The sequence below is a fragment of the Sinocyclocheilus anshuiensis genome, unplaced genomic scaffold (assembly GCF_001515605.1).
Source record: "Sinocyclocheilus anshuiensis isolate Anshui unplaced genomic scaffold, SAMN03320099.WGS_v1.1 scaffold584, whole genome shotgun sequence".
Taxonomy (NCBI): domain Eukaryota; kingdom Metazoa; phylum Chordata; class Actinopteri; order Cypriniformes; family Cyprinidae; genus Sinocyclocheilus; species Sinocyclocheilus anshuiensis.
Genome location: NW_015557089.1, coordinates 242,052 through 258,422, shown reverse-complemented (window position 1 = coordinate 258,422; position 16,371 = coordinate 242,052). Strand labels below are relative to the sequence as shown.

At 38.9% G+C, this 16,371-nt stretch overlaps 1 protein-coding gene across 1 annotated transcript in view; it reads right to left on the bottom strand.

The window, feature by feature from the left end:
- Nucleotides 1-16,371, bottom strand: part of LOC107677038 (dedicator of cytokinesis protein 3-like) — a 245,045-nt gene that overhangs the window by 26,547 nt on the left and 202,127 nt on the right. The window contains exons 23-40 of the mRNA XM_016471828.1: nucleotides 13,937-14,107; nucleotides 12,486-12,578; nucleotides 11,234-11,426; nucleotides 10,766-10,893; nucleotides 10,525-10,671; nucleotides 8,640-8,738; nucleotides 8,457-8,551; nucleotides 7,920-7,995; nucleotides 6,453-6,553; nucleotides 5,798-5,856; nucleotides 5,546-5,559; nucleotides 5,355-5,450; nucleotides 4,596-4,681; nucleotides 4,421-4,447; nucleotides 4,191-4,286; nucleotides 3,665-3,725; nucleotides 3,452-3,545; nucleotides 1,640-1,788 (exon numbers count right to left, since the gene is read on the bottom strand). Coding sequence (XP_016327314.1) covers nucleotides 1,640-1,788; nucleotides 3,452-3,545; nucleotides 3,665-3,725; nucleotides 4,191-4,286; nucleotides 4,421-4,447; nucleotides 4,596-4,681; nucleotides 5,355-5,450; nucleotides 5,546-5,559; nucleotides 5,798-5,856; nucleotides 6,453-6,553; nucleotides 7,920-7,995; nucleotides 8,457-8,551; nucleotides 8,640-8,738; nucleotides 10,525-10,671; nucleotides 10,766-10,893; nucleotides 11,234-11,426; nucleotides 12,486-12,578; nucleotides 13,937-14,107 — 1,785 coding nt within the window. The remainder of the gene's footprint in view (nucleotides 1-1,639; nucleotides 1,789-3,451; nucleotides 3,546-3,664; nucleotides 3,726-4,190; nucleotides 4,287-4,420; nucleotides 4,448-4,595; nucleotides 4,682-5,354; nucleotides 5,451-5,545; nucleotides 5,560-5,797; nucleotides 5,857-6,452; nucleotides 6,554-7,919; nucleotides 7,996-8,456; nucleotides 8,552-8,639; nucleotides 8,739-10,524; nucleotides 10,672-10,765; nucleotides 10,894-11,233; nucleotides 11,427-12,485; nucleotides 12,579-13,936; nucleotides 14,108-16,371) is intronic.

The window sequence follows — 16,371 nt, the reverse complement described above, 5'->3', positions numbered from 1 at the left end:
TAGAGAGAGCACATAGACTTTTCAGTGCTTCAGATCTTAACAGTGAGGGAAAGTGACATCATTTCCTGTATCTTACATAGTTGTGGGAGATAATTCCACTAATTTAAAGGCAAAGTATGGTATGGTAACAGAGTTGACGCAAGATTTACGGACACACATTTTTATAAGAAAAAAGTTATTTTTTTTAAATAATGTTGTAGAATTAGGTAAATGACTCTTTAGGGCTTTTATAAATAAAATGAATGAAATATTACCAAAAGAAAAGTACAATAAAATATTTTGATTACACAATGATACATGATGGAAAAAATGCACTGATTAATTCGGACAACAAGAAATCATGATTTTCAGCTATTTAAGACACTTTTTGCAAAAAATATAATATTTTTATGGACTGTAACATCTTGTAATTCATAACAATGAGTAACACAGTATTAAAATAATTAAAAATATAACCATTTGAAAAAAGCAGAAAAAAAATAATGACTTCGGACACCAAATGTACCTACAATTTTAGAATCACTCATATGTCTGTGCAAGCTTTGGAGGTATTGATGGAAGCGATTTACTGGATTTATGCTTTGATAATTGTACTGAATATTATCCAGATGTAGTTTTTGATAAAAATGTGATTTTCCTCTTACTTTTGCTCAAAATTATGCATTATGAGACCTACCTATATTCAAGTGTTGATAAAAAAGAATGCTTTAAGCTAGAATAAAACTTTTTTTTTTTTTTTTTAAGTAGAGGCTCGGATCTTTATTATGGTGTATTGCATATTCAAATATTCATAAAGCAAAATATACTGGAGGCCATCAAATTTGAGTGAACATCATCAAAATTGCTGGCGGTGGCTGGCAACTTTTTTTCAAAAATGCTGGCGGGGAAAGAGTTAACAAGTCAATAGGGTTTTTTTTAACTTTTAAATATTATAATGAAAGTCAATGGGATCCATTGTCTCTTTTGGACCCCACTGACTTTCTTTATAAGGATTAAAAGTAAAAAAAATAAAAATAAAAAACTCCATTGCCTTGTTAAAGTTTCAATGAAATAGAAGAAACTGTAAATCTGTTTGCACTCAACATGGGCAAGTGAAATTCCAAATCCATTTTTCCTGTTGTCGGAAGTAGCACAAATGTGCAGAGTCAGGGTCTAAAATTAACACTCACTAAGTAAAACTGGAGTTGGCAAGCATATGAAACGGTTACTCACATGTTGGCTAGTAACTTTTTCGTTTATTAAATGTAATAATGCCTGAGAATGTGATATGTTTTAGCGCAATTACCAAATCCAAGACTGCTTTGCAATTATAAATACTGTATGTAATCTGTGAGCTTTTCACGTGAGCCACTCATGATAACAGCGTTTTCAGTGTCCCAGGGCGGTTCGCAGTAAGGCTGAAATTATCCACAAAAGTGTGAATGGAGGCTGTAAGTTAGCCATTTGCTTTAAAAACATTATAGACTAATCCTGCTTTAGCAACCAGTGCCGCTCACCATTTTTCAGAAAATCTTTTGCTCTTTTCTAATGTACGTCTGTGGAGGATCATTGTGTTTGGACCAATTGTCAATTGAATTTTATAGGAATTACTCCAAATTATGTTAAACCGTTGCTGAAACAAAGCAGCATCTGTAAATACCTTTCCCTTGTTGAAGTAGTGGATGACCTTACGACAGAGACCCTCTTTGCGATGCCATTCGCTCTGCGCAGGATAGTGCAGGAACTCCCGGAGGGGCCTTTCCTCCCAGTGGAGCAGCTCCCAGTACAGCAGGAGGGTAAACGCCGCCTCTGTGAGACACAACGGTTGATAAAGTTGAAATACTCTTTGAGTAAGGTACCTCCTTTTAGAGCTGGTAGAGCATAGTGCTAGCAACACAAAGGTCATGGGTTCGAATGCCAGGAAACATACAGTATGTAGTGATAAAATGTGTACTTTATAGGCCTTATGTAGCTCCGCCCCTTTTCAGCACTGCGCTTTTTCTCTTCTGTCTTCCAATTTGTATTTCCGCAGTGTGAAGGTAAAGTTGTACGAATTAATGAATGAACTGCTCGTTTTAAAGTCTTCCCGGTCTACTGACATTTCTTATGACATCCACTTCGAATATGCACATGGCAACGTTCTCTACAATAAGTCAATCCATTTCACAAGCGAATTACTTTTGACAGCAGTGCCATAGAAATATGCAGAGCTACTGCGAAAATGGAAGTTCAAAGACAAAATTCTAAAGATGACTGCACACTTGTTTCTTTGACGCATAAGGTCTATATGCACTATAAGGGGCTGTTAACACAAAATTTGTTTATATTCCATTGCACTGCTTTTCCATTGGTTTTCTATGTAAATATGTGCTATAAGGATCTTTGAGTGTTGCGTTTTTGTCTTTTGCAGCATCTCACTTATGAATTGGTGCTTTAAAAACGTGACGCTCAAGTTGCAATAATTTTAAAGGGATAGTTCACCCAAAATGAAAATTACCTCCTGATTTACTCACCCTCAAGCCATCCTAGGTGTAAATGACTTTCGTCTTCCAGACGAATACAATCGGAGATATATAAAAAAATGTGCTGGCTCTTCCAAGATTTACAATGGCAGTGAATGGCTGTTGAAATTTTGAAGTCCAATAAAGTGCATCCATCCATCATAAAAAGTGCTCCACACGGCTCCGGGGGGTTAATAAACGCCTTCTGAAGTGAATCGATGCATTTGTGTAAAGAAAAAAAAAATCTTATTTTAAACTTTATAAACCGTAATATCTAGCTACCGCTAACTGTCATACGAGAGAGTGGCGTTCCAGCAGATGACGTAGGACAAATGCATAGCGTAAGCTCCAGTAAGAGGTGACGAACGCGGAAGCGCAGAAGAGTGAGCAAAACAAAACACTGGTCATGTCTTACAAGTACAAAATATGGATTTGTAAAGAAAAATGTCAGAGGATTTCAATATAAGCCAAGAGGAGACTGGTTTTCCTTTGCTGTAAACAAAACTTGGTTCTTGTGAGTACGACAGTTAGCGAAAGCTAGAGATTAAGGTTTATAAAGTTTTAAATATGGATATTTTTCTTACACAAACGCATCGCTTCCCTTCAGAAGGCCTTTATTAACCCCTGGAGCCTGTGTGGAGTAATTTTTTATGATGGATTGATGCACTTTATAGGCTTTATAACAGCCATTCACTGCCATTTTAAATCTGGGAAGAACCAGGACATTTTTAATATAACTCCGAATGTATTTATCTGAAAGAAGAAAGTCATGTACACCTAGGATGGCTTGAGAGTGAGTAAATCAGGGGGTAATTTTCATTTTTGGGTGAACTTCCCCCTTTAACTTAAAAAAAAAAACACCTCTCGACCTAACATTTTTTTATTTTTTTATTTTATTTTATTTTTTCATTGCAATGCCCTGCGTCTTGTGCTTTTAAATGCAAAAACACATTCTGTGAATAATGCCTCACCTGTATAGTTTTCGGCCTGCAGGTGCATGTCGCACAGCTTGTGGATGTATCTGATGTACATCTCCTCCTTATTAATCTCCGACTTGTAGAAATTCTACAAAATGAGATCATATGACTTTTACTTTTACTTAGACATATACTTTTGTCTAATTGCAAAAATGCCACATTGCATATATTAGGCTGACAGTGGATTGAATAAAGGGTAAGACTCGCCAGCAGGTTAACAGTGCAACCGATCTTCTTGTTTTCTGTCTCATCACCTTTCATGCAATCTCTGCCGACACAAGAAACAGGAAGTCTCATTAGATACGCCCTCTGATGCCACGCCCACCGACACAAGAAACAGAAAGTCTCATTAGATACGCCCTCTGATGCCACGCCCACTGACCATATATGGGCCATATGATGCGTTTGCACTCAAAAATGAGAAGAACTTCGATTTGAATCTGTCTGGTTTCTATGCAGTTTACGAAGAGTTTTACATACAATTTATTGATTGCTAGATGCTGTGCAACAATAATGAGTTTTGGCTGAACATTTTACATGTCAAAAGTCAAATGGCCACTTCCTGTTTAAGTCAGCAGCCACAAAATAAACAAAAAACAAAATAAAATGACAAAAATTTTAACTATAATTAAAATGAAAACGAAAATATGTAAATAACAGCTAATTAAAAGCTGTTATTTATTTAACTACGGAAAATATTAATTATCCGTAGACACTAGAATGAGAGTTTTACCTGTAGTCCAGCAGTCTCTCCATGAGGCGCGTGACAGATGTGACGAAAGAGACGCCCGTCTCCCTCCAGGTCTCCTGCTCGATCTTCTCCAGCAGACTAGACATAAACAACACACACATATATAGAATTATTTAAGGGCACTTCATGGGCTGAAGGTAAAACAGGGGCTTGTAATGGAAGATCCGTTTTAATGGCATCTGACAGGTTGAACAGGGTTAGTTTCCTCTTACCTGGGGTACGGCCCAAACAGTTGAGTTCTAATAATCCCGCAGCACAAGGCAAATCAGAGACACTCAGGTTATAACAAGAGTACTTAAACAGCTGGATGTGTAGCTGTGTGTGTCAGTGGAGAAGGTAGAGGGAGTGTGTGTGTGTGTGTGTGTGTGTGTGTGTGCACGCACTTACAGCAAACTGAAGAGTTCTCTGTAATTCTCGTCTCCTTTGCCTTCAGACACCAGACTGTCCAGTTTGTCTATCAGTTCTGCCTCGACCTGCACCGTAAACATGAACTGAATTATGTGCTTATAATGAAACAGATCATAATGCTAAGTAATATTTCTTTATTAATATTATTTATGTTTTCAGAAATTAAATTGTTTTTGTCATTTGGTGCCACCCGAATTGCCAAGAATGGATGCTGATAAAAAACATTACATAATTACATAAATAAATACATTTTAAAAAATGTACTTTGTAACAGTGTTTTATTACGTAAATGTTACTTTTTTTGTGATTTAAACAAAAAGATAATAATAATATCATAACAAAATATTTTATTGGTTTTATTGTTGTTATTATTGAATGTAATAATAATAATAATAATATATTACATATTTTATTATATTAATTTATTTATATTATTTTTTTTCTTCAAAATGACATTATTTCTCAATTATTTCTCAAGAACAGCCTGAATATACAATAATTATTTCTTAATTCATTTTTTCATTCATTTTTTTTTTCATTATTGTTATTATTATTATCAGTTTTTTCCATTATTATTTGCCATTTACTATTATTTACCATTTATCATTTATGGTTACATTTAGAGTGAAAATAAATCATAATCATATTCTTTTGTTTCCCTGGAACATAACTCAGGTTAAGAGAAACAGAAAAAAATAGCCAAGAAAAGACAGAAAAGCAGAAGCAGGTATAATGGACCTGTTTGAAGTTGCCGTTCTTTCTCTGTTCCCAGTCCATCATATCGTGGAAGATGGGGATCATTATGTTTCGGACTTCATTTTGTGGTACAAGCGTCTACAAATTCCCTTTTTTTTTTTTTTTTAAATGGTGGCTCTTTATTGTTAAAACCTGAATGTCTGGGTTTATGTAACAAAGTGAGTGAGCTTTACATGACAGAACGAATCTGAAATCTGTTATTTTGAATAATATTAATAATGAAAAACCCTCTGAGTTGCAGCAACACCTTTTATTAGTTATGGGGGAATTTCTGCAGTGCAGTACCTTCCTCTAGCTCTAGAGGTCCGTACTGCTTTTCTAGAGGAAGTGGATGTTTGTGTTTGTGTTTCTGTGCGTGTGCAGAGAAATGCAGGAAAAAAGAATGAAACAGAGTCGAAAGACAGAGAGAGAATCAAAACGCTCACCCAAATTCTGCCACATGCTAAACAGCTCATAAGCCATCATGACCCTCATATCACCATACCTGAAAAGACAAGAAAAACACATTAAAAACTCCTCTAAACCCATGCAGGAATCTAAGACGACAAACAAACAGCATTTATTAAACACACTAGACTCAGAAGAACAGAAGAGCCACACGCTGGGCTGAAGATCACAGGCGTAAAAAGGAGAAGCAGAGAGATGAATCGACCCTCTCGACAAACTCACAGGGTGATCATCTATCTTGCATGCCGTGCAGAAGTCTTGCGCACATTTCTGCATCTAAGGCTTTTTTTGTATTTGAGTATTTGACCAATAACTGAAGGAACAGATATCTATTAATCATGAGATGTAGCTAGCCAGTAAAGAAGGAATACAAAGAGATGTTGCATGTACTCCAGATGGATTTAACATGGATTAGCCCACGCTACAATACTCAAATTATTATTTGTTTCATATTTAAAGAGTATCTGGGTTAAATACAACTTAAACTCTGCTGACAGCATTTGTGACATGACATTTGTGAAAGTAATTTGGAAAACTATTACAATCTGCATGCATTTAGAAACAATGACAGGTTGATTTCTTCGTAACGTCTTTAGACAATACAGTGTGTGAATGAGCAGGATCAAGTCTTACTTGTCAAAGACCTTCTTCCGCTTGGCTGGTGTCAGAGTCTCCAGCTGTAGACTGGGCTGGTTGATAAACAACACTGCCAGACTGAAGTACGAATTCCACACCTGACGGAAAAAGCAACACAAACCTTTAGTGATGCTACTGTGAGACTCTATGTGCTGCCACATTTCTTTAATAGAGATCTTGACAAAGTTTTGAAGGAGAATTAATATAATTCATGTAGCCAATAGCATTCCCTTGGATATACACAACTGATTGATTATTTGGTGGGCGTGTCTTCAAGAGTTCAAGCCCCTCCTCTTCCAGAAAGGAAGCCATGCCTCCCAATTATTTTCCATATCAAACTATTCTGAGCTATTGTTTGAACACTAATGGTAAGGTCACATTTACCGTTGCTCTGCACATTTTTGTCGACGAAATCCAGTATGCCCGTGAAATTGACCACACCTTAAGGGTGTCAATTGATATTTCAATATTCATGCTGTTATGACATGCGGTTTTAGCATGGCTTCACTAGTCAAACTAATCTACCTGTGATGATTAAGTACCTTAACCAGTTCAGACTGGATTCCGGATTTAAGATGCTCTACATTGACTTGAACACACCTATTGATTCTTGGGTGGGCATGTCCTAGTCCCCTCTTCCAGAAAGGAAGCCACACCCACCAATTATTTTGCACATGAAACTATTCTGTACTATTTTCTCCATACATTTTTGTTGATGAAATCCTGTAATTTCAATAGGAATCCACAGAAAAGGGAACTCTGCGAAAGATTTCTCAATGCAGATTTCGTAAAGGAGTCAGTTGGTCATGTGACATTGCTACGCTGACTAACAGAAATCTGGTTGTTTCAAATTGACTTCTGTGTGAGCTGTGCTTCATACATCTACACTATTGACTATAGACAATGGACCTTCTTTTGCCTGTGAAATTTAACCAAAATTTCAGTAATGTGACCATATCTTAAGGATGTCAATTGATATTAGTTACGATATGCTGAATAAGTTTTACATTGCTTCACTGGCCAAAGCGATCTACCAGTGTCTATTAACCATCCTAACCAGTTCAGATTGGATTCCGGATTAAAGTTGCTCCACAATGGTCTACTCTTTTTCTTTTTTTTTTTTTTAGGGGATATCCAGTGAAAACCCACACTGGTAGACAGGGCCATGTTTTTCTCTCAAAGATAACCTTCATTAATAATTCAGTAGATTTGAACTTTTCAGAGCCAGTCTCTCTGGTTAGTGGTACCATCTGTCTTGATCAAGGAGGAGAGCTTCATTAGAGTGGATTAGAGAGAGCCAAGAGTGTCCAACAGCAGGACACCATAAAGTCCCACATGAAGCACATTTGTGTACATGTGGAATGTGATATTCAGAAAATGGGACGTGTGTGGGTTTGAAAATTATGTTTATGTTTAATGTGTGTTTCAGTGCCAGGGAGTCTGTGGTTCATCACAATCACACACCTTAAAATCAAAGTCAGCATCTGTAAAGCTTTTATGAAGAGCAGGCGACAGATACTGAGTTGTGCTCACAATGATACTGCAAGAAAGAAAAGGTTAATTTTAAAAACAGAGTATAGTGTACAGTATAAATATTTGATGATCTTTTTTTTTTCTTCAGGATTTTTTGATGAACGGTCACATTTCATGCATCCATGCTGGAGAAAAATATTACTTTCTTTAAAAATAATAAAGTCTTTTTGACCACAAACTTTTGACAAGTAGTGTATATTTTTGCTTGAAAAGTGCACTTATGCTCTGTAAAAATAATATCTAATGCAATGACATTCATATTGAAAGTGACTTTACTGTCATTGTCAAGTAACTTTACAAGTACTAAAAATATGATAATTCCAGAGAAATACATTGTATTATACCATATATGTTATTAAAAAATGTTTATTCAAACCAAAACAATATGTTTTGAGCCAAAAAAATAAAAATCAATAAGGAAGGAAACAGGAATGAGGTAGAAAAGGGAAAAAATGGATCGATTCTCACTTGCTGGTCAGCAGTCGCATGACGTTCCAGTCACGTGGGAATATACTGAGCTTCATCAGGTTTCTGAATACACAGAAAATCTTCAGCAAGAACTCCTGCAAGAGATAGGATTGTATAAGCTGGGTTAGAAGAAAGTATTTTCACATTTAAAGCTTGATTTCTGAAATTTATGAGACGGTTCACCTTCAGCTCCTCTTTGCTTTGGAAGTTGTCCAGTAGGTGTTGAAAATGAATGTCTGACATCTGACGCAGGAGGGACAACAAGCAGGACACATACTCCCCCTGCCAATCAGAAAATGGGCAAGTCCTTGTGAGCCAATCAATCTGTTCATTTGGCAATCAAACAGCCAATCAAATGCATCCAAAGGGAGCGGGGAAGCAGAATGAAGGAGAGACGTGAAGACACTGTGGGATGAATTCACTAAACAGTTGTGGCACTTAGTCTCAGCCTCAGACGGCATGCCACAGACCGCCTACAGTCTGTTCACTAAATTTCTGATGCATATTACGCACAAAAATGAAAAGGCTGGCTGAAATCACCAGTTCTAATCTGACTAGCTGGCTTTACACAACTTTTTTAATCAGTTGATATAATTCACTTGTCAGTCCAAGTGGGCAGTTCTTGGCCAGTATAAACTCCAATGTGGACTAGACTTTATGTTGTTAGTCAAAAGTCTGGCAATGTGAGAGCATGGTATTTCAGCACAAAACTCTATTTCTGATTCACCAACCACCCACAATCCAATTAAAGCAGGCACAATATGCGTATTTATATTAGGTCATTGTCATTCTTCTTTGGGCAACCATTCCCGTAAATGCCATGTAAATGACGCTTTTTGTAGAATGTGACAGACTCACAAATGTCAACGTTTTTTTTCTTTTACCTGACACAATTAACATTAGTATCAGCCACAGAATATTAAAAATATTTCAGCAGTAGTTCATAAAACAATTATCAAATTATTTTAACTAGGCATGGATCCACATGGAGGATTAATTCATGCACTTTTTCTGCATTTTAAAGACCCAGGTGCTAAAACAACTCAGACAATGTTTGCAAATTTGTAATGCTAACAAAGGGTGCAGTTTATTCGAAGTGAATTCTCCCGTCTGATTAGACCATGCTTTCTTTTAACTACATATACACAGAGACATGATATTAGTTCTGCTGGGTTTAAGTTTATAAGCTATGTATGATGAATACATCAAAAATTAAACATTAAGCAAGCAAAAGTATATCAAAGGATGCAAACCCATACATCAGAGTACAGATCAGAGCATGTTTGCGTTGTAGTAGTTTACTGTTTATCTTAGCCTTCTGAGCAGGTGTTACAACAGTCTAAATGTAAGAGACGTAAGACAAACATGCATGGGTGAGTCTCACGAAACCTGTCATGAAAGATCAGGGTCAAATTTCATGCAACAATGAAAATAATTAAGACATTTTGCATTTAGATTTTGCGTAAAGAAAATTACGCCAAAGAAAGTAATGGTCCTAAACAGAAGCTTCATTTTCTTTTGTCCTTAAAATGTGCATTTTATGTGCAGTTTTCGTGAAATTCACCCGCATGAAGACATACTGTATTATGTGTGAGTCAGTGAGTGAGTGAGTGTGAGAGACGTAATAAACACAGACATGAACATGAACATGAACGAGAGAGCGAGAGAGAGAGAGAGAGAGAGAGAGAGAGAGAGAGAGAGAGCAACAGTGATTACTTTTCTATTTAAGTTACAGTAATTGTCAGATATCCAAATATAAATACACCCGTTTTGTCAGTTTAACACGTTAATTTGGTATGATTCATGTTGGAGCTTGAGGCAGATCTATTTAGACAATTTTAATGTTATCATTAAATATGAATTTCTTTATGAAGAAAATTAATGTGATTTTACTTTCAGAACCTGACTGTTGTACTCTGTAGTAAGAAAAAGAAGAGTTCCAGAAAGATGCTGGGAAAGAAACAGAAGATGAAGAAAAGATCTCAGTAGGGATGCAGCCAAGCAGGTGGAGGAGAAGAGGGATGGAGGGAAGGAAAGAAGTAGAATATCAGATTTGTTAGTTACTAACAGTGATCTCAGCCGTGCACTGTGGACAGCGCTGCCCTCTTACCGCCTCCTGAGACTGAGATTTACTCATGATGGCCAACAGCGTCTGTAACAACACATCCAACAAACTCTCCACCATCATCTCTACCTCCTCCTGCACAGAGCTCTCCTGCAGACAGGAAAAGAGAAACATCGTCTCCTTAACCAAAGTCATAAGTGGGATGTTCAAAATTTTGATGACATGCACATTGACAAAAGTGTACCAGTGAGCTGCTTTTAATAATGGAGAAAATGCTGCTCAGGATTCCCGAGCAGATCAGAAGCTCCTTCTGTTGCCGCAGATGCAGATGAATGTGATGGAGAACAACAGGAAGGAGAATTCTCCTTGATTCTGTGTAAACAGACAGAGAGAGGTTATTAACTCAATTCACCTGATTAAGATTTCAGACATTTACACTGTCATAAAAACATGTGCAAAAATGATACCTTTTAGAAGTACAACAGCTTGTCACCGTGGCAGTACCCATAAAAGGGACAACTTTGTACCTTGTCTAACTATAAAAGGTGCATATTAGTTCCTTAGAGTAGTAATATGTACCCTTAAGGTACTACTAGGGGTAAATAAGGCACAAAGATGTCCCTTTGAGAGTACTGCCCCAATGACAAGCTGTTGTACCTCTAAAAGGTAAAATTTTACACATTAGAGAGTGAAACAATTCTTTAAGAAACACCTGGGAAGGAGAAAAGCCTGCTATCCACTGTCCGAGCAATGGACTGCAGCTTAACCACATCCATGGACTGACCGATGTGGACCGTACTAGGCATGCTACCCAGAGTTCCTCTCACAAACTCTGCCACTTCCTGTACTGTGAACATCTGGAGGAGCTCGTCAAAAATTGCTGGGAAAGAGTTGAGTAGGGCAGCCTGAAAATATGGGAAGAGACCAGAGAAAGAAAGGTTAACTTTTGCAATTTGGTCATCGTTTGTGTTCCCCTTCAGATTAAACAAGATATGTAGGCCCTGTTGGCCAAAGATGGGATGGACATCATCCACAGAGCAAGAGACGAAGTAACAGTGAGGCTTCGTCAGCACCTCATGGTTACTTGGTAGATTAGAGATTCAGTCAATTCAATTTTTTAAGAAGATGCCAAACAAATGAGAGATCACCTCCTGGAGACCCACTGTGCAACAGAGCTTAGCTCAAACGCTAATCAAACAAACCTAAACCAACTAAGCAAGGTCTTCGGTCACTTGACAATTACAGGCAGGTGGGTTGGAGTAGGTTGGAACTAATCTTTGCAGGACAGTGTGTCTCTGGGAGCAGGGTTGGAGACCACTCGGTCACAGTCATAGTCAAAAACCTTGGACTTGGCTATTCCTTAATTCAAAGGTCCATTACATCTCTTGCTTCTGAGGACTTCCCATACCCACTTTGCTCATCAGCCCAATAATACGATCCACTGCAGGCAAGGTGATCTCTGGTCCCCGGTTCAATGCCACTGAAGATCAAAGGTGAATCATGTGGGCGTTTGGAAGGATTTGACTTTGTGCAGGATAAGATTTGGTGTCAAACACAGCAATCAAAACCAAGAAACACATCAAAGAATCCAGTGGAAGATGCACTGGAAGCATAGAGAACCATTTGTTGGTGTTGGTCAGTTTGTTTGGGTTGTTGGTTCATGTTGTGGTCTGGTGTTCTGGAAAGGTACTGAGTGGTTGTATGTGATGGTAGATGTTTTGTGCTTTGGCATTGGGTTGGGTTGTAAGAATCCAGTGGAAGATGCACTGGAAGCATAGAGAACCATTTGTTGGTGTTGGTCAGTTTGTTTGGGTTGTTGGTTCATTGTTGAGGTCTGGTGTTCTGGAAAGGTACTGAGTGGTTGTATGTGATGGTAGATGTTTTGTGCTTTGGCATTGGGTTGGGTTGTGAGGGAATCTCCATTCTATTACTGTGGGGCAATTCAACAAGCTGCATCTACTTACACACAGCTGAGAGGGCCGTGGGGAATTACAGCTCAACGGCTGCAAGCAGTTGCCCTGGTTGGTAGTGGCTTGTCCTGTAGTTGGCTGGGTACCCTAGGGGGTACAATGAGGTTGGGCAGGATTGGGTCAAGATAAAGGGCAGGGATGGGAAAAGTCCACAAACGTACAATATGGGACAATTCAGGAAAATATTAAGTCAACAAAATCCAAAGAAGACTAAATCTTCATTAAACCATTTGTGCAAGAATTGTGGGCAGGATGGACTGTACTGTGTTCAGACATTGATTAATCAAAGTACAGTCAATTTTTTTCCCTAGGTTCCGGGTGGATCCAGAATTTAATGATGCTTTGATGGAGGCATGAATGATAAAATATGGTGGTGACAGAAGAAGCCATGTGTAAGAAAAGCTTTGTGAAAGAGTTCAAACATAACCTAATGAAGATGTACCTTGAAAATAATCAAACATAAACATCAATAGTGAAAGAAATGTCACATTTTCCTGTACAAACACTATCGTTAACTAAACGAAAGTGACTTATAACGAAATACATCATTCTACAAACCCCAACCCTTTACACAAAAACTGGTGAAAAGTAAAACATATCTAGTTATCAGATCATCATAGTAACTTGGGGGAGAGGAGAGCTAGTTTGACACAGAACCCCTCAGAAACCACCCACAGCATCCTAGCATCATAGGGACAATTACCATTCACACCATCTTCAGACAATGTAAAAATCTAGTGACTAATGATACTACAATATCTCAAGATCTTGTTTTGGTGGCTTTCTTTGTTGGTGTCTGTCGATTTTCATCCTAAATCCTCTTGTCTTGTGTTCTTCAAATCTGACACCTACAGAACATTTCACATCTACTTCACTGAGCAAACAATCTGAAGCGAGCAGATATCTTTACTTAAACATACTCCTGCTGCCTTCAGGAAAAACCTTGTTTTGTCTGATCGCAACTCGCTCTATCTAAGAAATTATTTCACATGATTTTTCTTGAGATGGGGCTGTCTAAACAGCTTAGATGTGCAACTTCTTTAGGGCAGAGATAGACAGATGCATCAATCTCATAGAAGACTAAACAAACCTGGGCCTCAAGGAAACAGCTTTGATCTTGGGTCAACAACTGTGAATTTGGACATCAGCAAGTCGTTACAACTCGATCCTTTCATTTTCAAACACATTAGACCACCTTGATCTTTTGTCATTTTCGCTTAGTTCCTCAATTAAACCAATGTGAAGTTTAAATTGATAAATTCATTCATATAAAAGTGCGCATTAACAAACCATTCATCCATTACTTCCCACTCCTAGTAATTTAGGCTTTTTATTTTTGACACAGTTATTCTTATATATCAGATTGTTTCTTTAGGTAGTATCTCCTTACAAATGGAAATGTTCATAAACATGAAATGTGGACAGTTTTTGAGTTTATATCTGACCTGGGTAAAAATGAGTGTCTCAGAGCTGCGGCTGTCCAGACTGAGCACGAAACGGATGGATTGGAAAAGCTCCTGGATGCTGGCCCGAAATTGGTCCTCCTCCATCCCACAGGTGGCCCGGGAGTAGAGGATCCGTGACTGGATGATGAATTTAAACAGGTACTCTAGAGCCTGGAAGATTTACATTTACTATAAAATGTCTTTAAAACACATCAAGTACAATCAATACGGACAATCCCTGTGCTTATACCTTGAAGACAAATGAAGAAAGTTAAAAATTAAAAAAAAAAAAATTCACATTTTATCACTTAACTCGGGTGCTAATGAAACTAAATACTTACAAAAAAAAACTTTTTTTTCTTCATAAAATTTCATTTGTACCGAGTAGTTTTTGATTCAAAGCAATGAGTTTATGCTTAAATGGATGGCTTTGCACAGTTGCATCAAAGTCTCCTGTGTCTTTCATAAGCCAATTTCAAATGCTGAGATAAAAGGTTTTACTTCTAAATACGTAAGTACAATTAAAAGTGGAAACTTTTCTTACTTTCACTCAAGTATGTGTTTGGCTAGATACTTTTGAAATTTTTGACGCAGCACCCACACTTTAACTGAAGTATAATTTCTCTGTACTTTTACAGTGCTTGACATTTTAATATGAGGGTACTGTCAGAACCAAAATGAATCACCATTTAAATCAGTGATAGCAATACATCTCAACAAAAACGTCTCAGCTTACGTATGTAACCATGGTTCCCTGAGAAGGGAACGAGACACTGCGTCCTCTAGAGGTCGCTATGGGGAACGCCTTCAGCGTGACCGGTGTCTGAAGCATACATCTAAAAACCACAATAACATTGGCCGGCGACAGGCTATAACATCATTACCCTGCGCTATCACAGTATAAAAGGGCACCGGGATAACACGTCATCCGCTTCTTCGTCCGCAACATGGCAAGGAAACTAGAGGATGCAGTGTCTCGTTCCCTTCTCAGGGAACCATGGTTACATACGTAACCTGAGATGTTCCCTTTCAAGGGAACTTCGAACTGCGTCCTCTAGAGATCGCTATGGGGAACGGTATACCCACGCCACCATGCTGAAGGGAGTGCATGCCAGAAAACCATGGCGAGCACTAAGTACCAACTCTACTATAGCCATGGGAGTTGCCCCAAAGGACGTATTGACGGCTGTCAGTGACATTATCCCCTTCGGCCAAGGGCCTGAGCTGCATACCCTAAAATAACTTACCTGTTAAGGGCTGGGCTAGGAAGCCCAAGCCTAGGGCAGAGCTCAAGGCTTGGAATCAGAAGAAAGAGATTCCTTTAAGGGGATGTGGCCAGTGTCTAAAAAACCACACCAGACCCTGGCCTGTCACACCAGTTCTGAATAAACCTGTTCAAAGAACTGACTCAAAATATCTTAAGTAGCAACACCCTGCTCAGAAATGTATCAACAGAGACACATTAGTTGAGTGGAGCCCAAGGAGAGAACCGGGGCCTAAGCCAACTCAGAGAAAGGGAACGAGGCTGACAGCGCGTAACCCTTACCATGCAGGATTTTAGAAAGTGTGCAGAATGCTCAGCATGCACACTTACCACAATGTGGATTTTAGAAAGTGCACAGAGCTTAGCGTGTGCACTTACCATAGCATGGATTTAGAAACACCATTGCTTAAGGGGTAACCGAGGCTGTATTAAGCCAGCCTAGGGACTCTAAGTGACTGTGGCACGCTCACAGAACAGATTCCGAAGCATCTGCTCACAGATGCCCAGAAGTCCTCAGACACTCAATAGGGAGATGCAGGCTCAAAGACAACCCTCTGAGGTGAGGGGACCTCACCCTACTCAGAAATGTATCAACAGAGATACATTAGTTGAGTGGAGCCCAAGGCGAGAACCGGGGCCTAAGCCAACTCAGAGAAAGGGAACAAGGCAGACAGCGCGTAACCCTTACCATACAGGATTTTAGAAAGTGCGCAGAGAGCTTAGCGTGCACACTTACCACAATGTGCTTTTTAGAAAGTGCACAGAAGCTTAGTGTGTGCACTTACCACAGATGCCCAGAAGTCCTCAGACACTCAATCGGGAGTGGCAGGCTCAAGGAGAGAGAGGAACCCAGCTCGACCGAAGCGACCAATAGCCCAGGGTAGAGGACTTAACTCTCGAGTCGAGAGGAGGACTCACCCAGTCTGCCCAGGACTGGCGAGCTCAAAGGGACCCTCTCGCAGTGAGGGGAGCACAGCCATGATAGATCACAAATGGGACATCAGAAATGGGATCCTGCTAGAAGGGCCCTTACAGCACATACTGGGAGCGACTCATAGCTAACCCTCATAGAGAGGGGAGCACTTCTCAGCTCGACCAGAAGGGGGCGCTAGATTAGAAGGGGTAACCCAGCAGGGCCCAATAAGAGACAGTCCACTGGTGCAGCTGGACA